This window comes from Schistocerca nitens, chromosome 3 (assembly GCF_023898315.1).
Source record: "Schistocerca nitens isolate TAMUIC-IGC-003100 chromosome 3, iqSchNite1.1, whole genome shotgun sequence".
Classification (NCBI taxonomy): domain Eukaryota; kingdom Metazoa; phylum Arthropoda; class Insecta; order Orthoptera; family Acrididae; genus Schistocerca; species Schistocerca nitens.
This window is the reverse complement of record NC_064616.1, coordinates 299,290,881-299,313,701: the sequence shown is the minus strand read 5'-3', so window position 1 is coordinate 299,313,701 and position 22,821 is coordinate 299,290,881. Positions and strand designations below refer to the sequence as shown.

The 22,821-nt window shown below is 43.8% G+C and overlaps 1 protein-coding gene across 1 annotated transcript in view; it reads left to right on the top strand.

Moving 5' to 3' along the window:
- Positions 1–22,821, top strand: part of LOC126249196 (agrin-like) — a 203,680-nt gene that overhangs the window by 27,297 nt on the left and 153,562 nt on the right. The window contains exon 5 of the mRNA XM_049950850.1: positions 9,795–10,024. Within this exon, the coding sequence (XP_049806807.1) occupies positions 9,795–10,024 (230 nt within the window). The remainder of the gene's footprint in view (positions 1–9,794; positions 10,025–22,821) is intronic.

Genomic DNA, 22,821 nt, shown 5'->3' with positions numbered 1-22,821 from the left:
ACTTGTGTACACTAAGGCCTGTTAATATACAAGTGGATGTAAATACGGTAGATTTACATTTGGAACCGATGCGGACCATTGAACTTGTCTGTCCTTTCCTATTAACCTCAAATGGTAAAACTGATTAGATTAGATTAGATTAGATTAGATTAATACTAGTTCCATGGATCATGAATACGATATTTCGTAATGATGTGGAACGAGTCGAATTTTCCAATACATGACATAATTAGGTTAATTTAACAACATACTTAAGTTAATATAACAACTTTATTTTATTGTGTTTTTTTGTTTTTCTTTATTTTTTATTTTTATTTTTTTAATTTTATTTTTTTTTTATTTCTTTTTTTCCTTAATTTATATCTAAAAATTCCTCTATGGAGTAGAAGGAGTTGTCATTCAGAAATTCTTTTAATTTCTTCTTAAATACTTGTTGGTTATCTGTCAGACTTTTGATACTATTTGGTAAGTGACCAAAGACTTTAGTGCCAGTATAATTCACCCCTTTCTGTGCCAAAGTTAGATTTAATCTTGAATAGTGAAGATCATCCTTTCTCCTAGTATTGTAGTTATGCACACTGCTATTACTTTTGAATTGGGTTTGGTTGTTAATAACAAATTTCATAAGAGAGTATATATACTGAGAAGCTACTGTGAATATCCCTAGATCCTTAAATAAATGTCTGCAGGATGATCTTGGGTGGACTCCAGCTATTATTCTGATTACACGCTTTTGTACAATAAATACTTTATTCCTCAGTGATGAATTACCCCAAAATATGATGCCATATGAAAGCAATGAGTGAAAATAGGCGTAGTAAGCTAATTTACTAAGATGTTTATCACCAAAATTTGCAATGACCCTTATTGCATAAGTAGCTGAACTCAAACGTTTCAGCAGATCATCAATGTGTTTCTTCCAATTTAATCTCTCATCAATGGACACACCTAAAAATTTGCAATATTCTACCTTAGCTATATGCTTCTGATTAAGGTCTATATTTATTAATGGCGTCATACCATTCACTGTACGGAACTGTATGTACTGTGTCTTATCAAAATTCAGTGAGAGTCCGTTTACAAGAAACCACTTAGTAATTTTCTGAAAGACAGTATTGACAATTTCATCAGTTAATTCTTGTTTGTCAGGTGTGATTACTATACTTGTATCATCAGCAAAGAGAACTAACTTTGCCTCTTCATGAATATAGAATGGCAAGTCATTAATATATAATAAGAACAACAAAGGACCCAAGACTGACCCTTGTGGAACCCCATTCTTGATAGTTCCCCAGTTTGAGGAATGTGCTGATCTTTGCATGTTACGAGAACTACTTATTTCAACTTTCTGCACTCTTCCAGTTAGGTACGAATTAAACCATTTGTGCACTGTCCCACTCATGCCACAATACTTGAGCTTGTCTAGCAGAATTTCATGATTTACACAATCAAAAGCCTTTGAGAGATCACAAAAAATCCCAATGGGTGGTGTTCGGTTATTCAGATCATTCAAAATTTGACTGGTGAAAGCATGTATGGCATTTTCTGTTGAAAAACCTTTCTGGAAACCAAACTGACATTTTGTTAGTACTTCATTTTTACAGATATGTGAAGCTACTCTTGACTGGAAAACTTCTACTGAAATGAGTAGGTGTCCGGTAGTGCAAAAACGAAATGATTGCCTCTATGTTAAAATGTAAGTTATTCAATAAAGCTGGAAAAGCATGTATTTCGATAAGACGTCTGTATGCACATAAACTATAAGGTAACTTGGTAAAATGCATAGCCTTGCATACCAGTCGGCAAAAACCGTTGATCACAAATTGATCCTGAAAATTGGCAGGTGTCTAGCTTATAAGAGTACGTTCCGACGTGGATAGCTCCTCTGCCTATATTTTGATTGTGAAGGCTTAGATTCCTTCACCGAACGGTACTTATCTGTGAAGGTCACGGAGCAGTCGTACAATAGATCATAAATCACAGCCAAAAGAGGAACCGTTACGTGCGAGAGCCCTGTATACCCACCAAAGACCAATATTTACGTGTGCCTTCAATATGTGTTTGAAGAAGTTGAGAATGTACAGTATACGTAACATTATTGATACCCAGTGTGTTGAGTAGGGCTGGTGTGTACGTTTGTCACAACGAGAGTGAATGATGTATCTCAGTCAGTAGTCACTTCATTCTAACCAACGCCAAAATCCTAAATACTTCACTTATTCAAGAATAAAGTGAATACAGTTATCTTCACACACAACAGAACGTAAAATTCTATGTGCCGACTTGACAGAAAATCCTAGGAAAGTCTGGTCTTACGTTAAATCAGTAAGTGGCTCGAAACAGCACATCCAGACACTCCGGGATGATGATGGCATTGAAACAGAGTATGAGACGCGTAATGCTGAAATACTAAACAATTTTTTCCTTAGCTGTTTCACAGAGGAAGACCGCACTGCAGTTCCTTCTCTAAATCCTCGCACAAACGAATAAATGTCTAACATCGAAATAAGTGTCCAAGGAATAGAAAAGCAACTGGAATCACTCAACAGAGGAAAGGCCACTGGACCTGACGGAATACCAATTCGATTCTACACAGCGTACGTGAAAGAACTTGCCCCCCCCTTCTAACAGCAGTGTACCGCAAGTCTGTAGTGGAACGGAAGGTTCCAAATGATTGGAAAAGAGCACATGTAGTCCCAGTCTTCAAGAAGGGTCGTCGAGCAGATGCGCAAAACTATAGACCTATATCTCTGACGTCAATGTGTTGTAGAATTTTAGAACATGTTTTTTGTTCACGTATCATGTCGTTTCTGGAAACCCAGAATCTACTCTGTAGGAATCAACATGGATTCCGGAAACAGCGATCGTGTGAAACCCAACTCGCTTTATTTATTCATGAGACCCAGAAAATATTAGATACAGGCTCCCAGGTAGATGCCATTTTCCTTGACTTCCGGAAGGCGTTCGACACAGTTCCGCACTGTAGCCTGATTAACAAAGTAAGAGTCTACGGAATATCAGACCAGCTGTGTGGCTGTATTGAAGAGTTTTTAGCAAACAGAACAGAGCATGTTGTTCTCAATGGAGAGACGTTTACAGATGTTAAAATAACCTCTGGCGTGCACAGGGGAGTGTTATGGGACCATTGCTTTTCACAATATATATAAATGACCTAGTAGATAGTGTCGGAAGTTCCATGCGCCTTTTCGCGGATGATGCTGTAGTATACAGAGAGGTTGCAGCATTAGAAAATTGCAGCGAAATGCAGGAAGATCTGCAGCGGATAGGCACTTGGTGCAGGGAGTGGCAACTGACCCTTAACATAGAGAAATGTAATGTATTGCGAATACATAGAAAGAAGTATCCTTTATTGTATGATTATATGATATCGGCACAAACACTGGCAGCAGTTACTTCTGTAAAATATCTTGGAGTATGCGTGCGGAACTATTTGAAGTGGAATGATCATATAAAATTAATTGTTGGGAAGGCGGGTACCAGGTTGAGATTAATTGGGAGAGTCCTTAGTAAATGTAGACCATCAACAAAGGAGGTGGCTTACAAAACACTCGTTCGACCTATACTTGAGTATTGCTCATCAGTGTGGGATCCGTACCAGATCGGGTTGACGGAGAGCGGCGCGTTTCGTCACAGGGTTATTTGGTAACCGTGATAGCGTTACGGAGATGTTCAGCCAACTCAAGTGGCAGACTCTGCAAGAGAGGCGCTCTGCATCGCGGTGTAGCTTTCTGTCCAGGTTTCGAGACGGTGCGTTTCTGGATGAGGTGTCGAATTTATTACTTCCCACTACTTATACCTCCCGAGGAGATCACCAATGTAAAATTAGAGAGATTCGAGCGCGCACGGTGGCTTTCCGGCAGTCGTTCTTCCCGCGAACCATACGCGACTGAAACAGGAACGGGAGGTAATGCCAGTGGCACGTAAAGTGCCCTCCGGCACACACTGTTGGGTGGCTTGCGGAGTATAAATGTAGATGTAGATGTAGATGTGGAACAGTACACTCCTCTACGGCAAAATGTCTTTTCAAGTAACCTGTAAACCTGAAAAGTTAGGACATATATTTAGGTAACAGTTGTTGCTTGGCTTGATGAATGCGTTTCGCACTCACCCATCATTAGTATGAAACTAAAGGATACTATCATACGGCGAGAAGTTGTGGAGGGTATCCTGACAGGGGAACCTCCCCGTCGCACCCCCCTCAGATTTAGTTATAAGCTGGCGCAGTGGATAGGCCCTGAAAAACTGAACACAGATCAACTGAGAAAACAGGAAGAAGTTGTGTGGAACTGTGAAAAAATAAGCAAAATATACAAACTGAGTAGTTCATGGGAAGATAAGCAACATCAAGGACACTGGGAACGATGTAGAGCCGTGGTCTCGTGGTAACGTGAGCAGCTGCGTAACGAAAGGTCCTTGGTTCAAATCTCCCATAAAGTGAAAAGTTTAGTTTTTTATTTTCAGTTTATGTGACAAACTCTTACGTTTTCATCACTTTTTGGGAGTAATTATCACATCCACAAGAAAACCTAAATCGGGCAAGGTAGAAGAATCTTTTGACCCATTCGCCAAGTGTGCAAGTTAGGTGGGTCGACAACATATTCCTGTCATGTGACGCACATGCCGTCACCAGTGTCGTATAGAATATATGAGATGTGTTTTCCTGTGGAGGAATCGGTTGACCTATGACCTTGCGATCAAATCTTTTCGGTTCCCATTGGAGAGGCACGTCCTTTCGTCTACTAATCGCACGGTTTTCCGATGCGGTCGCAAAACACAGACACTAAACGTATTACAGTGAACAGAGACGTCAATGAACGAACGGACAGATAATAACTATGCAAAAATAAAGAAAGTAAAATTTTCACTCGATGGAAGACTTGAACCAAGAACCTCTCATTCTGCAGCTGCTCACGCTACCACGGGACCACGGCGCTCCTTACCTCACAGTCTCCATGATGTTACGTATGTGTCCCACGGACTACTCAGTTTGTATATTTTGCTTATTTTTTCACAGTTCCACACAACTTCTTCCTGTTTTCTCAATTTATCTGTGTTCAGCTTATCAAGGCCTATCCACTGCGCCAACTTATAACTAAATCTGAGGGGGGTGCGATGGGGAGGTTCCCTTGTGAGAACAAAATGGGGATAGGCACCCACCACAAAGCCACCCCTTTGGTTGAAAATGCGAGTGCACGTTGACATAAAGTAGGCTGTGTTCTCAGAAACTTTATTTATTCTTTTTCTAATATTTGGACCGTATATCTTCCGGCCATCTTCAGAGTGTGTCGACAGACTGAGGCTGCAGCACTCGAACTGTCATTTTAAACACGCAGACCACGTCACTATGTTTGCAGTCACAGATACATAAGAGTCTGATACGTGGATCGGAGGCAATGACTATGCATAAATGTAATCTGTGGCTGCGAGGTCGATCCATGTTGAGATGTACTGTAGGAACGTCTTGGTGAGTTTATTAATGAAGGCACCGAATTCCATGATTTATCCAGACTGAAACCGCTATCCATATTACTTAAGTTCATTGTCAAACGAATTTTATCCTCTTCTTACATAGCCGTGTCCCAAAAAGATGAAATCAGTTCTAGAATTTCGACATATTCATACTGCATTGAGTGACCGGTGCTTTCATAATTGATGATTTCCTCTTCCTTTCCGGTGCGGTCTGGACCAGACTCGGGCCATCAAGTACCAGGCAACGTAAATTGTGGGAGCAACCAGGCGACAATCGGATGAGGTATTCTCCGATCGTCGATGGACGTTAAGGATGAAAAAATGAAATACGGCGATAGGATGACACATTTGAAACTGTGCAACTTCTGATTCCGATCAGATTGGTACTAAACGACACTCAAGGGGACTATGAGCTATGAGCTGTTACAGTCAGCTTTCGAATGCTTCTAGGTGCAGTTCGGCCAACCAAAAGAATTTGCACCTCAGGTCACGAGGCGACTGGATGGCAGCGGATTTTGAAGTTAGTCGTCGTTATGGCTGATACAGAAAACCTGGAAAAGTGAAGGCAGTTTTGTGACAGGTGCCGAACAACGTAGAGGGTAATCACCCATACAATGCAGTTATTAAGGGTTGTGAGTAACGTAGTTAATAATATACGTGACCTCCGTACTCTATATACCATCACATTCAAGAGGCCAGGGTCACGGTAAACAAAGACTAGGGCGTAAATTGAGTCCATCTGAACGTCATTGACACCCATCTGACCAGAGCAAGGCTTCTTCCGGCTCTCGCAGATAGTATCACTGATGCACGCTCTGTGGCAACCAAGCGGCAGCAAACACTCAGCCTCGCTACCATGGGAAACAGACACCAGAATTCTTACCTCTTTGACGTCTACTCGAAAGCTGCGAAAAGAGTTGCTGTCACCCTATAATTGGTAGCGACATTATAGGATACGTCATCACCCTTGTGTTACCACAATGGAACTCGGTTACAGGTTTGACATCTAGTGTACTTGCAGAACTATATCACTATACGACACAGAGCTCAGGACGTATGGTGCCATAAACATTGAACTGCGTGGGCCAACGGCCTTGCCGCAGTGGTAACACCGGTTCCCCTCAGATCACCGAAGCTGTCGGGCTGGGCTAGCACTTGGATGGGTGACCATCCGGTCTGCCGAGCGCTGTTGGCAAGCGGGGTGCACTCAGCCGTTGTGAGGCAAACTGAGGAGCTACTTGATTGAGAAGTAGCGGCTCCGGTCTCGGAAACTAACATACGGCCGGGAGAGCGGTGTGCTGACCACATGCCCCTCCATATCCGCATCCAGTGATGCCTGTGGGCTGAGGATGACACGGAGGCCGGTCGGTACCGTTGGGCCTTGATGGCCTGTTCAGGAGGAGTTAAGTTAAACATTGAACTGCGTGAAGACAAAACTGCACGGTGGATTTCTCTGCAGATACAAGTGATTCGTATGTACTAATACGTATGAAATATATGTGAATTAAATGTGAAGAGCATATGTGTGCAAAGTAACTAGTAAAAATCTCCCCCTAAACCCCTACATGGAGCTCAACGAAATTTGGTTCACATATAACTTACCGTTTGGAATGAAGTACTGTGGGGATAAGAACCTGAAATCTTCTATTGGAAGGGGGCGATAACATGGTGAGAGAAGGGGGAAGGAGGAGAGAAGGCTGGACAGACTGAAGGGGATGAAGGAGGAGATGAACAAAGAGAGGGGAGATGAGGAGATGAACAGTGAAAGGAAAGAGGAGGAGATGGATAGAGAGGGGGGGGGGGGAATATATGCCGGCCGCGGTGGTCTAGCGGTTCTGGCGCTGCAGTCCGGAACCGCGGGACTGCTACGGTCGCAGGTTCGAATCCTGCCTCGGGCATGGGTGTGTGTGATGTCCTTAGGTTAGTTACGTTTAAGTAGTTCTAAGTTCTAGGGGACTTATGACCTAAGATGTTGAGTCCCATAGTGCTCAGAGCCATTTGAACCATTTGGGAATATATGGATCGAAGGAAGGAGTGGTGGAGATGGACAGAGAGGCGGTGCAGGAAATTGGCAGAGAAGGGGACAAGGAGAAGATGGACAGAAGAGAGAGGAGGAGGTGTAAAACAATGTGCGGTAGGAAGACAAGAACGGGGAGAGGGGAGGGAGTAGACAGACAGAGAGAGAGGATGGAGGAGACGGACAGAGAGAGGATGAGGAGGAGGTGGACAATGAGATGGGGAAAATCAGAAGGACAGAAAGAGGAGCAGTGGCAGATGGTCAGAGAAGAGGGGGGAGGAGATGAACAGAGAGAAGGGGAGAAGACGGACAGATAGGCTGAAAGGTAGGAGGAGGAGGTTGGTTGGGTTAAAGATGAAAGGAACCAAACTACAAAGGTCATCGGTCCCAGGAGGAGGAGGAGGTGGGAGAAAGAGAGAGGGGAGATGAACTATTAGGAGACGGGAATTATTACGTACCTGGGCGATGCCGGGGACTAAGTAAGCTAATGTACTATATACACCCTGTAGTACTGTTCTTTGGGACGTTTTTAGACTATTTCTTCTGCTAAATAAAACATTCTGTATAAGTTCTGTGTGTATACAATATTCTGTACTAGTCTTCCTGTGAGGAACTTGTACAAAAGTTTCAGCTTCCATTTCGTGCTCATTGTGTGTTAAATAATTGTAACAAAATATTCTGAGCCTTCATTTTTAATACTGAAAGTCGATATCCGTGATGCAGCATTTGTTTTTAGAATTTTATTGTATTAGATTAGTGTTAGGTCACATTTCGATCTTCAGTGGCATTTACAGTATACAAGTAATAATGTTAAAGTACACATAGCTACGTACGTTAGTAAAACAGTCCTATCGCATAGGCATCCATGCAGCATTTACCTGGTTCCAAAGATGTGATCGTGCATTGTTTTGCTGAAAAATGGCGTCTGAGGTGGTGTGCAGAAAGGTGTTGTAGGATGTCATTCACGTAGCTCAGAGTGGTCACAGTGCCCTGGACATCCACCAGTTGTGATTTTTGGTTGTACGCAATAGCACCCCACATCATGAGGCCTTCAGTTTGCTCTGTAGGTCTTGTGTGAATGCAATCACGGTGATGCCACTACCCCTGCTGTCTGCAGCGAACCAAAATTCGGCCTTTATTTTCAAACAAACAGAACCGGAATTAGTCCGGAAACGCTATCTGATGCCATTCCTGTCCCCAGTGATGTCGTTCCATACGCCATTGCCGTCTAGCATGTTTCTGAACTTTCGTTAAAGATAGGCAGAGAAGTGGACGGTGCACACGTAACCTATGCCGTAATAAATGGCGATGGACTGTCACACCTGATAGTGTACGATGTATTACACTGTTCCACCAGAGGCAAGGATGACGCAGATCTCTCGTGCAACGCCATTCGGGTGAGGTGGCGATCTTCTAGGGGAGGGGGTATTGGGGAGGGATAGGGGATGTGACTTGACCCATCTCGTTGTGTTCTGTGGCCTTCTGTGAACCATTCTGTACACACCTGTTGTTCTGCCGAAACATTTCGTCCCACACGAACAGCAGTCTCGCGGATGTATGCCTCACATTCCCTCATGCAAATAATGCGGCCTCCTTCGGACTTACTGATTTGACGGTACGCTTACGGCTGCGAGGCACCCTGCACGTCTGCTCAAGTCACAACGTTCCTTTCCCTTCGATTTATAGCGACATCGAGAGCCGTAGGCTTATTTACCGGTAGGTGGTGTTGCGCCGCTATATCCATGTTTACTTTCAACTCACTGGCCGACATGATTCAAATGTTAATCATTTCTGAACATACTATTGTACATATACTGTGAATATGGTGGTCTTACCTCTAGTCGTTCAAGGTATTCCGTTTTATCTGACCATGAGTGTATAATGTGTGCTTTTTTCTGCCATAATAGTCAAAAGTTTGAAATCTTATGTATAGCAGAAAATGTAGATACAACAGCTGAGTTCTATGAATATAGTGTCAGCTTTTAGTCAGAAAAATTAAGTTTATAAGTTTCATGTAAGCTGCACAGCAACGATGTACTAAAAGATAAATCACATTCGGTATTGATAGGGTCTTATATCTCACTGAAATATATGTGATAGGTGCTACTGAATTTTATATCTGGAACTTCTTTCACTATCTCAGGTAACAATTCATATCATTGTGCAGAATAGTCTTTCTATCTCAACATCATTGTCGATGTAAGTTTCCTCAACGATAAAATTCTTCCTCATTTCAGAAATTATGTGTGTGTAGTACTTGGAGTGACATATTGACTGTGGCTGACAGGGTGTCGGAAAATGTGGGAGCAGCACGTGGCTTGGTTGGCTGTGTGCAGCAGCTGAAACTCAACCAGGAGGAGGTGCGGCTGCACGAGGGCGAGCCGCTGGTAGTTCGCGCGGTGGGTGTACAGGAGTGCGGTGCAAACCCGTGCGCACGCTTGCCCTGCCACAACGGTGGATCCTGTGCGCCTACTGCGGCACAGAGCTTCCGCTGTCACTGTCCTCCCGAGTTCACAGGTGAGCCACATCTCACGAGTACTTCCTTCTCTTTATCGTCTCCATGATTTATTCCTCTTGTAAATACCACATCTATGTTGATTACCTCCAGTTTAATTAGCTACTAGAGCTGAAAGTAATCTCACCGGACAAAATGAGGATCACACATTTAAAGGAAGATCCAGGACGCTTGATTACGGTGTAGATCTTGTAGGACTGCTATTAGATAGTCATACATCCATTCACCACTGACGTAATTCATGGCAATGGATTGGTGTGTAACGGAATATATCACAGTCCGTGCTGAATGACTTAGGCAAGAGAGGGGCGTACAGAGCACTGACTACCGCTGATCATTACCCTGTGTGTTCCGCAACATGCGCATAAGCCGTCCTCCTTCCACGCATCGACCACTTTGGTATCCTGACCAACCTTCAGGATGCTTTTGCATTTCGGCCCACTAAAGTGCGGCAGCTGACAGACCACAGTCACCAGCTTCTGTACACGACATTTCCACGTTACACAGAAACGTGATCCCTTACTCGTTATCAGCCCCAGGCAGCTGCATTTGAACACCTGCGGTCCTGCCTGCCACCATCGAATGGCAGAGCCCCTGTATGAGGTCCAGTTTGTGCAGGTCAGCGCTATACCGACGATGCTGCTGTCATTACCGTCGCTGAGCGTCAAACCATTGTCAATCACCTGACCACCAGAGCGCTTCGGTAGCTCCACAATTTCTGCCTTTGAGGATCCATACTTTTGCTAAGGTTCCCAATGGGGACGCCTTGACTCTGTGTCACTGGGAGGGGGGGGGGGGGGCGGGGACAAGACACAGCGAGCTACACTCCCGTTAACAGCAGTGAAGCCAGGTAGGCCAGCTACGGGGCAGGTAATTCGAGACTCCATCGATACTCACTAGCCACACTGATGGAGCACTGTCACTGTTACAGCCTACAAGGCTTAGCCAGAAGTAAACGTACCAAGGGACGCCATGTCGGCGTATTTGCCACGGTCGTCATCAGCACTAGCAACATCGAAGTCTAACAAATTTAAATAAACAGTGATAAAGGGTTTCTTGTATGCATGATCTGAGTTCTCTAATGTAGCTGCACCCAACTTTTGTTGAGAATCACCACTTACAAGTAGCCATTCTGCACCCCGCTGTAATTGGATTCGGAAGATCTGCTGCCGATGAAGATGGATGACAACCTGAAGACAACAGCCAGTCTCTCTTCAGAGGCTTTTCGGTCTGTATGATTGCTTTGCCTATCGTTTCTTCTTTTGGATATTCTGTGTACTTGTGGTAGTAGTAAGTAAGCATTAAGTCTAAACAACGTCCTAGTCAGGATGCCACTCAGCATCTTCTACATCAGGTAGCTTAGCTGAAGGCGAAACCAAGACAACTAACGCAGGAAGGGAGGTAGTATTCACATCCTAGGTACCCATCTTTCGTACTAACGCTGTTTTGTTGGTCACTCCATTTTTCAGGATATAAAGAAAGGTGTCCTTGAGGTTTCTAATAATTTGGTTAGTGCTGCCAGTTTGGGAAATTGCAAAAATGATTAATTATTGAGATTAGCTAGTAAAAAGTTAGCAGAGACGCGTGGCTACATGTAATGTGCCACGAGATATCAGCGGCTGCACAGTCGTTTCAGAGTTGAGGAAGGGGTTAGCAGAAAGATATACGATGAAAAATGCTAGGAGATACTAACATTAGCGGCTTAAGATGATATTTCATACGTATGGATAGTTGGTGAATAGTTTCGTGGAGCAGATTCGCAAAATTAATATCAGTACATATGTGATCACCGTGGACGATAATGCTACTAAGACCATATAGCCCAGTGAACGGAGACGAAAAATAGCGACTGGAGAAAAAAATTACATTGTGGCAAAGTTTTGTTGAATGTTGGTGGGGGGGGGGGGGGGGGATGAGGGGCAGGTGGGGCGTGTCATGAACAGAATAGAACCCTGATAAGTAAGGTGCGAACGTTGGGGTGTGTAGGTCACTTTTTTAGGTTTGTCTTAAATATCTCAAACACCACGGCTTCTAGAGAAAATTTTTATCAGAACAGAGTTAAACTACATTACATTTCCAACAAGAAATGTCCTATTTATTTCTTCTCCAGAATTAATTGGGTCCACTGTACCAAAGATGCAGAATGTTAATAATGTTCGTTTTATTACTTAAGAAACTTTAAGTGTTTTCACACAAAAATGATTGGAGGCATTACTTTTCAGCACGCAATCGCTGATAATGGATCTAGGGTATTGCTCGTAAATAAGAGTGTACTTGTTGATGTAAAATTAAGTCTGCCACACTGAAATGTAAGCAGTGCAGGTCAGAATCATGTTGATTCGCTAGGATTGGCAGTACTAGGATTCAAAATTGTTAAGGCTTTCGTGGCCACTTGTTGACAAACTGCGTATTGGCTTCTGTCTCTGGTTCTTCGGCCGACGTTCATCTAATGATTTTTCTGACGTTTCGCCAGCACGAGTGGCTGGCATTGTCAAAGCTTCACCCTCCATTGCCGGTGGTGAACTGGAGGCGAGCTCGCGGCCGCAGACTATATGTACCTGGCGCGCCAACGTCCGAGGGCTTCTCCGCGGTCATTTCCGGTGCGGTTCTCCTCTTGCTACCTGCGACGGTTGTTCGCTGCAGTACGGGAAGCCAGGATTCGTTTACCTTAAGGCTTTCCTCTTTCTTGTTGAAACTGTTCGCGTGTTTTTGTGTTTCTACAGCTTCTCTGAACAAGCGCGTGTGATAGTGCTTCTCTACAGCTAGAACTTCCGTGTCGGCGAAATTTATTACGTGGTCGGTCCCATTCAGTGCGTGCTCTGCCACGGCCGATTTCTCCACCTGCCCCAACCTGCAATGTGGCTTGTGCTCTTTGATCCTGGTGTTAATTGATCGTCCAGTCATTCCGACATAAACTTTTCCGCATGTGCATGGTATACGGTATATTCCCGACCTTGCAAGTGGGTCTCTTTTCTCCTTCGCCGATCTAAGACACTCTTTGATCTTCCTTGTCGGATTGAAAATCGTCTTTACGCCATGTTTGCGCAATGTACGGCCGATTCTGTCCGTCACTCTGGGACTGTATGGCAGAAAAGCCGTACCCGACATTTCTTTTTCTGGTTCCTTACTTCGCCGAGTGTTGGGCACTGTTACACTTCTAATGTAATTTGTGGAGTACCCATTGCTCCTCAGAACAGTTTCCAGGTGATGCATTTCTCGTTTGAGGTGTTGCGGCTCACATATTCGTCCTGCTCTCGTTACGAGCGTACTAATCATGGCTCTTTTCTGGCTCGGGTGGTGGTTTGACAGTTTGTGCATGTATCGGTCCGTGTGTGTCGGTTTTCGATACACGCTGTGTTCCAGGTTTTCGCCTTCCCTTGTGACCAGCACATCTAGAAATGGCAGTTTCTTGTCCTTTTCTACTTCCATGGTAAATGTTATGTTGGCATGGAGGCTGTTCAAGTGTCTTAGGAAGTCACCGAGCTGTTCTTCACCATGGCTCCACACCACGAAAGTATCATCGACGTACCTGTACCACACCTTAGGTTTGCAAGTCGCCGAGTCCAGTGCCTGTGCTTCGAATTGTTCCATGAAGAAGTTGGCCACCACTGGACTGAGAGGACTACCCATGGCGAAGCCTTCCAGCTGTTCGTAGAAATCGCCATTCCACGTGAAATAGCTCGTGGTGAGACATGCATGGAAGAGCTTTTTGATGTCTTGAGGGAACATGGAACCGATGTGCTCCAGAGCGTCATTGAGTGGCACTTTCGTAAATAACGAAACAACATCAAAGCTGACCAGGATGTCGTTTGGTGCAAGTTTCAGTTTCTTCAGCTTCTCAATGAAATGTCCTGAGTCCTTAATGTATGTGTCGGTCTTCCCCACATGTGGCTGGAGCAGAGAGGCCAAGTGTTTTGCCAGTTTATACGTTGGTGAGCCAGGAGCGCTAACGATCCGTCTCAGTGGAACGTTGTTCTTATGGATCTTGGGTAATCCATACAGCCGAGGTGGTAGGGCTTCCGTGTTGCGCAGGTTTCTCTGTATGTCCGCCGGCAGAGACGCCTTGATTAATCGATTCGTATTCCGAGTGATACGCTGCGTCGGATCTGCGCTTAGTTTTCGGTACGTCGTCGGATCTAATAGGTCTCGGATCTTTTGCTCATAATCTTCGGTCTTCATTACGACGGTCGCATTCTCCTTATCGGCAGGCAGTACCAATATACTCTTGTCGGCGTTGAGAAGTAAGAAAATTACATTAGAAGTGTAACAAAGCCCAACACTCGGCGAAGTAAGGAACCAGAAAAAGAAATGTCGGGTACGGCCTTTCTGCCATACATTCCCAGAGTGACGGACAGAATCGGCCGTACATTGCGCAAACATGGCGTAAAGACGATTTTCAAACCGACAAGGAAGATCAAAGAGTGTCTTAGATCGGCGAAGGAGAAAAGAGACCCACTTGCAAGGTCGGAAATATACCGTATACCATGCACATGCGGAAAAGTTTATGTCGGAATGACTGGACGATCAATTAACACCAGGATCAAAGAGCACAAGCCACATTGCAGGTTGGGGCAGGTGGAGAAATCGGCCGTGGCAGAGCACGCACTGAATGGGACCGACCACGTAATAAATTTCGCCGACACGGAAGTTCTAGCTGTAGAGAAGCACTATCACACGCGCTTGTTCAGAGAAGCTGTAGAAATACAAAAACACGCGAACAGTTTCAACAAGAAAGAGGAAAGCCTTAAGGTAAACGAATCCTGGCTTCCCGTACTGCAGCGAACGACCGTCGCAGGTAGCAAGAGGAGAACCGCACCGGAAATGACCGCGGAGAAGCCCTCGACGTTGGCGCGCCAGGTACATATAGTCTGCGGCCGCGAGCTCGCCTCCAGTTCACCACCGGCAATGGAGGGTGAAGCTTTGACAATGCCAGCCACTCGTGCTGGCGAAACGTCAGAAAAATCATTAGATGAACGTCGGCCGAAGAACCCGAGACAGAAGCCAATAGGCAGTTTGCCAGTACTAGGATTCTATATGAGGAGGGAAGTAACTTCCCAGTGAGTGTACAAGTTTTCCCTGTGGTAGCCAGTGGTTACGATCTCATATTTGGTTGCATCACGTCAAAGTTGAGTTAGAGCGGCATATAGTAGAAGTGGACGAAACATCCTTTTATTTCTGTTTTAGCGATGGAAACCGTCATTGTTATAAGACCTGGCTATTCCAGCAAGGAGATGCATCGAGCACTTTGCCCTATGGAGTGAATTACGATCGACGCGGAACGGTGGCTGCCCAAAGGGAAAGTTTTCCATCCCATTCTTCAGCAAAATCACAGATCACATTGGGAAGTGTTGAGCAAATATGGTGTGGAGACTAACTTCAGACTTACCAAGAAGATAAAACAGGCTAGCAAAAGATATACATCATTTGGCCAGATCGGGTGTATACAAAATTTCTTGTAGTCGTAGAGTGGTTCATACTGACACCACAAAAAGAAGTATTAACACCTATCTGTTTAAACACAAGAGGATTTACCACCTGGGACATACGGATCAATCGGCCGTAGCAGATCATGAAATAAAGTTCACTGAGGCGAGTGTCATGTCGCAAATATCGCATTATCAGGCTGGTATGTATTAAGAGGCTACTGAGATTTGTAAACATCACAATAATTTTGATAGAGGTCGGGGATGTGTTAAATTAGATAAAGTTTGGATTAGAAAATTGTAACGTAAGAATAAAGGTCGATTACTTTCAATTGAGAATGTTGGCGTTACCAGAGATAATTTCGTAGCCGACGTCACGTGATGGACTATGTTCATCTGTACAATGCCCATACATTTGGCGCTCCCTTGAGTTCTGGTTGCAATTAGCCCCTTTACCATACTCTCCACACAGGAACTGCTACACTACCGATCACTGCCACCGTCAAACATCAGGTAAATAGCATTACCAAGTTGTTGGAGCTCACTGTGTTCCACCTCCAGCAGTCCTATCGGTACTGCACGGTCAGCACAATGTACAAGGATAGCTCAGAGGTCGACGTACCAAGAAACACCGTGGCAGTGTATATGCTGTGCTCGACAACAACACTAGCTGCATCGAAATCGAATAAATGTAAACAAACAGCAAAAAAGGGGTTTCTTGCATCCACGAGCGGCCTTCTCTGCTGTCCCTGCACCCATATTCAACGGATAATCACCATCCACACCCAGGCATCCTACACTAGAATAAGATCTAATGACGACGATGAAGATTGATGACAACCTAAAAACAGCTCCATGGGATCTATGAGATCAATTAATCACTTCAGCTCCATATGCAGGGTGTCTCAGAAATCTTATGACAGACTTCGAGGGGTTGTAGAGAGTGTCTTGAGGAACAAATAGAGGATAGGAACCCGTGTCCAGGAACATCATCCAACGACGTTACAGATCGCTACAGGCGCCGACGCCTGCCAGTATATCCACTCCGTCGCAAGTAAACGTGACTTGGACGCTAACGGACCGTAGGCGGTATGTCTCGCAATGTTATTGGTTATCGAGCGATAGCGATTGATTGCCACGATTGCCAGTGGAGAAAACAAAGTTTGCTGCTGCGTAGACGGGCCTTGTCTCCTATGAATGCAATACTCCACTACCTCGGTAGACGAAGGTTTCAGACAAAGTTTAGTTTTGTCCTGTGAATCGAAAAACACTGGGGATTTTAGACGGCTCCGGAAGAATAGTAAACTGCAGATAGAATCCTGTGTCAGAAACTGTCATCCACCAAAGAAACGAAAGGCCATTCTATGCAGCAGAAATCTCCGTCTTCTCCACTGGCTATCGTAGCAAATCAGTCGCGATCTCTGAAGAATAAGCAACACTGCGAGACGTTTGTCCTATGTTCTGTCAGCGTAAAGGTCACTTTTGCTGTCGAAGGGATGGCCTGGTGGCACCTGTTGCTTTGACGCTCTGTAGCGTCGTTGCATGACGTTTTGTGGTCAAGGGTACCTGTCCTCCATTTATTCCCTAAGACGCCACTTGCAATCCCTCGGAGTCTGTCGGAGCATTTCTACGCCACCCTATATAAAACCTGAAGGAATTTTTTCACTTCCTTCTTCAGTTAATAGAGGCCAATTATCAAGTTGGACACTGAAGTTTAGCGTATTGGCGAGATTTCTGCTGGTGGTGACCAATTTTATCTTCAGTATGCTTATCAATATTGCCGTAGTTCGGACGAATGACAATCTGCGTTTAGTGGTCAGATGAGCGAAAAGCGTAAAACGTGAGCTAAATGGAGGAAAGTCGCAAGTTATTAAAGCATCCTTTCCAAACTCAACGAATATTTGCCTTCTGCTCTGCTCGACGGTATCGAAGAACCCTATCCCGTTATCACGGTGAAGAACTAGCGTGTACCTAATGATGTGCACTTCAGCTGTGCAGAAAATCTTAACATCACGTAAAAGAAGACTTCTCTTTTCCCGTATTAACTCCAGAAGTGTAGGAACCAATTTTTACAGAATATGAAACGTAAACTTCCGCTGCATCTCGAATCAGAGATCAAGCCCACTTCATCTGTCATATTTTCTGTAACACAATGCCTTATCAATCTCGTATTCTATATGTGCCCTTTCATAAAAGAAAAACATTAGCAAACACCTTATTTGTTGCTGCTGTCCCCCATCGAATTAATTATCCAGCACTACGTACGCAATTCATCGCTATGTTTCATTCAAAAAAATGATGAAGTACTTCCATATATCAACCTCTTAAAGTTTCCCTTAAAAATTTGACTTGTATCCTACTTGTCCTCCATCAAACAATAAAGTAATTTCTTTTTCATGGGTGGGGACCGCAGTCATGCACATCTTTCTGAATGCAATTTTCGCCATTTGTCCGTACGCTTTAATATTCACTTATTTCACATTGGGCAATCACATCCTGTAATGCGATGACTTGTGAACATGATCAGATACCGTAAAATAGGATGAACAGAAACAATGGGATGAATAGAAGCTACCAACAAAGTTCCATGCTTTCGCGTCGGGAGACAAATGGCAGTATCATTGAAAGACTGGTTTCTCCAGGTTGATAGTGAACCTGTCTTGCACGTAAATTACAAATTTTAGAGTTGGTGACACTGTTAGTTCATGTTGTGTCACTCGACGACAAACATCGTATGTGGCTAGTATATTCTTTGTTTCCAACTCCATTTGCAAGTACTAAACCAAATTGTGTTGTTTTAATTTAAGTACATACTAAGGAAACTTGCATTATCGAATCATTAAGGGAAAGGGCAATTTCGACCAGCTGATAATGTAAGATAATGCCTTCGGATTTTATGGAACGAATACTAACAGCAACTGTCAGTGTTTCTAACAAGAAGACGGAGAATTTAACGGAAACGGGACACCGCCTGTTACTTTTCTCAGCCCACGAAATTGTATTTTGTGTAAACTATGTGGAAAAACGAGGCTATCATTTATACTGTATGCATGCGAAATTTGTTTTTTACATATACTTCAACGTCTGCGTACTTACTCCACAAGTCACCGTATTGTGCGTGCCGGAGGGTACTTTGTACCACCACTAGTCATTTATTTCCCTCTTCTACCCGCAAATAAAGTGATGGAAAAGTAGCTACGTATATACCTCCATACGAACAGTAATTTCTCTTATTTTATCTTTGTGGTCCTTATGCGAAATGTGCGTTGTCGACAGCAGAATCGTTCCGCAGTCAGCTTCTAATTCCGGCTCCCTAAATTGTCAACAATGCTCCTCGAAAAGAACGTCGCCCTCTCTCCAGGGATTCCCATTTGAGTTCCCGAAGCATCTCTGTAACCTATCGGTAACAAATCTAGCATCCCGCCCCTGAACTGATTCGAAGTATTCGTTTAATCCAGATTATTGTGTATCCCAAATTCTCGGTCAGTACTGAAGAATGGGTCGTATTAGTGTTCTACATTCGGTCTCCTTTACAGATGAACCACTCTGTTCTATAACTCTCCCAATAAACCGATGTCAACCATTCGCATTCCGTACTACAACCGTTACATACTCGTTCCATTTCGTATGGGTTTGCAACGTTGCGCGTAGGTATTTAATCGACGTGACTTTGTCAAGCAGCATACTACTGACTCTGTTCTTGTCAAGTTAAATAAATAAATAAAATGAAATAACGAAAACGACAATATGCAAAGTATTGGAATTTTAATTCTGATTTAATGAGACACATAACTCTGTACCTCAAATTTATTTTAACGTATTGAAGGTATTGGCCGTCTACTCTCAATTAAACGAAAAATCGCAATCTCACCCAAAACTAGTCTACCATCTGATGCAAATAGTGACTCCTCATGATCAACCGGTCCAAGACGAAGGACAAATCTATAGGACGAAACACCGAAAAATTTCGCCTACAAGACTTCTACCGCACCAATATAAACCGTCCTACACAATTAACAAACACACTAAAACTCCTCGGTGAAGCCCCTAAACGTAATGTATCATGTAAATTCCACGTACGAACTATACACTAAGAGTTCATAATTCACTAAACCTACAAAAAATTCTATCTGCTCAAACATGGAAGTTACATCCTTCCACCTCAAATTATAAGTTTGTTTGCGTGGTCACCATCCGTAGAAAGAACAGAAATATTCGTTTTGCAAATAAAAACCACCTGTCTTGATGCAACGTATTTTATTTCTTCGAAATCTACATCTTCACAGCTAGTCTGTAAACCATACTTCAGAGACTGGCAGACGGTTCATCGAACCACCTTCACAATAATTCTGTTATTCTGCTCTCTAACAGCGCGTGGAAAAAACGAACACCTATACCTTGCCGTGAGAGCTCAGATTTCCCTTATTTTATTAGGATGATCCTTTCTCCCTCTGTAGGTCGGCGTCAATAAAATATTTTCACATTCGGAGGAGAAAGTTGGAGATGAAATTTCGTGAGAAGATCCCGTCGCAAAACGACAGACAGACAGACACACACACACACACACACACACACACACACACACACACACACACACACACACGCAAACCCACACACACACACAGAGAGAGAGAGAGAGAAACAGAACAGAAAGTAGCAGACGTTAGTTTTCAGCATATACCTCCTTAGTTACGCAACGCGTACGTAAAGAAACCAAACAGAATGAGACGTAAACTGGTCACACAGTCGATACGACTTTAAATCACTGTTTTTGATAAAATATCCACGATTGATGACAGAAAACTAAGATTTATCCACAGCAGTAACACTATGAAAATTGTGATGAAAATAAGGTTAGGTTTCGGTAAGTGAAGCTATAGTGCTCCAGCATGTGACCATATGTCAGGAAACGCAGATGCCAACCAAAAAAGGAAAGAACTGTAGTACTCACTTATTTACGTAAGAAACGAGGCGTGAACTGTTTTATAATTTACATAAATCAAATATAAAAACAAAACTGCATCATTGTATTTTCCACTGAAGATGCCTTAAAGCAAAAAGTGAAACGCTTCTGGACGAATAAATTAGATTTCAGCAAGAAAAGGCATTTTTTTAAAAAATGAATGTATCTGTGTGTCACTAATAGAACATGTCCTCTGTGAAGCCCTCGTGGCCTGCATTTACGATGCACAAAAATACCGCCACTCCCTCCAAGTCCTCGGACGCTAAACAGTCCGCCTCGAATTCTATATCTGGCTACACTAACCCATTCGATGTGTTTATTAGATAGTCAGTTTTTTCCCCTCTTCTTTTTCGCATTTCAAATTTCAGATTTCCTTAACTTCCTAGGAACCTGGTATTACAGATCCTTTCGTATCATCCCTTATTAACAGCCTTCATACTCTGACACAGATGTACCAGCTCTGAAGTATTCGACACTGACTTGACGAATACTCTGATTTATTCACAAACTGAAACACAGTTACAGTAGGATAACTGAAATCGTTCTTACCCTGCCGAGGCCCAGCCAAAGTCCACTAGAACCCCCCAATAGAACGTGATATCTTAACCAGACATTCTAGGAATCAAAATCAAAGTCATCGTATACAGTATCAATGACTTGCAATGAAACCAATAAGTAAGAAGCCAAGTTTACAGGCCACGACAGGTTTTTCACAGTCAAATAGTGCACAAGCTGCTAGGTGATTGGAAGTAAAGTAGCACTGCCAATACTGGTCCCTAAATAATGCCAGGCACCGTCACCGGGGGCACCACTGGATGTGAAGCGAGCGTCTCCAGTGCAGTCCGCAGTATCTGGAAACTTCCACCAAATTCTGGCAGCGGTCACCTTCAGCAATTGTGTGGCCTGAGTTGGAGCCTGGGTCTTCACTAGACCTACCCGACCACAAAATCCGCCGAGCGGATTGCCAATTTTTCCAGCTTTGACAGACTATTAATTATCTTCTCCATGTTAAAGCCCTTCTTCTTACTGCTCTTCTCACTTCTTTTCTAATGTCTATGACCGGGTCATGGACCGCATCACTTCTTTCCAACATCCTATTCGAAACACATTTCTCGCAGAGAGACCAGTTTATTCATGCCGTTCCTGTGGAATGTTTGACTATCTTGACGGAGCCTCAATCCATGTCTGCTTGCACCGCTTCATCACTACCAAAGTGAAGCCCTCGACAGTGTTCTTTATGTTTTGGAAACAGATGAAAATCGGATGGGGCCAAATCGGGACTTCATAGATGATGATCGATGACAGCGAACTCAAGGCGTCGGATTGTAGCAGACATCGCAACGCTGGGGCGTGGTTTGGCATTGTAGTACTGAAGGAGAGGGTGCCTCATGATGGACGAACTCTTCGTATTCGAAACTCGATTACACCACCTCACCTGTAACCATACATCATACACCGACATGTTACACGCTACAATTGAGAGCCCTCCTGCGGCAGAGGGCTGCAAATATATGGACATGAAGAATAAGAATGTAAAACGTTAATGACGTTAGTTTTACTTAAAAAGCTTTGAGTTGTCTCTTAAAAATTTCTGAGGCATTACTTTTCTGCACGCCCTCGTGTATATCAGACGCTCCAGTTAAGTTCAGTTACTTATCGATACGAGAAGTTCCGCGTTAATACCGATACCCGCGCGAATGTGCTCTTCTCTGCAGTAAAGCGTAGTTTACATTTTTGACGACACTAGGTTGCAGACAAATGCGCTACCGGCCACTGCGCATGCGTGCCGCGCGTTCGCGCAACTCGTTGGTGAAACTAAACACTTTATACGTGTTCCTAATTAGGCGGCACTAGTTGCATGAGTTTTTCTATGCTTTGAATAGGTGTTTGTGGGCTTTCAGTGCTGCTGATTACAAAAGTAAGCAACATATTGCTGCCACTGAGATCGTCATGTCCGATCATAACATAGATGGTTCGACAATATCTGAGCTGCAAGGCAAAATTTATTGATTTAAGAGCACATATACAACTGATGATGATGAGGTCCCATTCTGCGAGGAGCGTAGGGAACGATGCGGGAGACCCGCACCGCCGACTAGGCAAAGCCGTAGCGGAAATGGTTTGCCATTGCCTTCCTTCGACCGTAATGGGAATGAATGATGATGATGAAGACAACACAACAACACCCAGTCATCTCGTGACCTCGCCGAGAATCGAACTCGGGACCCCGTGCTCAGGAAGCGAGAACGCTACCGCAAGACCACGAGCTGCATACTATACAACTGAATAAAGAAAAATACAAGCAAGTGTAATTCTAGCTGTGGCAATGCTCTCGTTTCCAAGACTAAAATCCCGTCGTTCGAGTTGGCCAACTCTTTGTTAAAGAATACTGTTGACAGGAGGGAAGGCTATA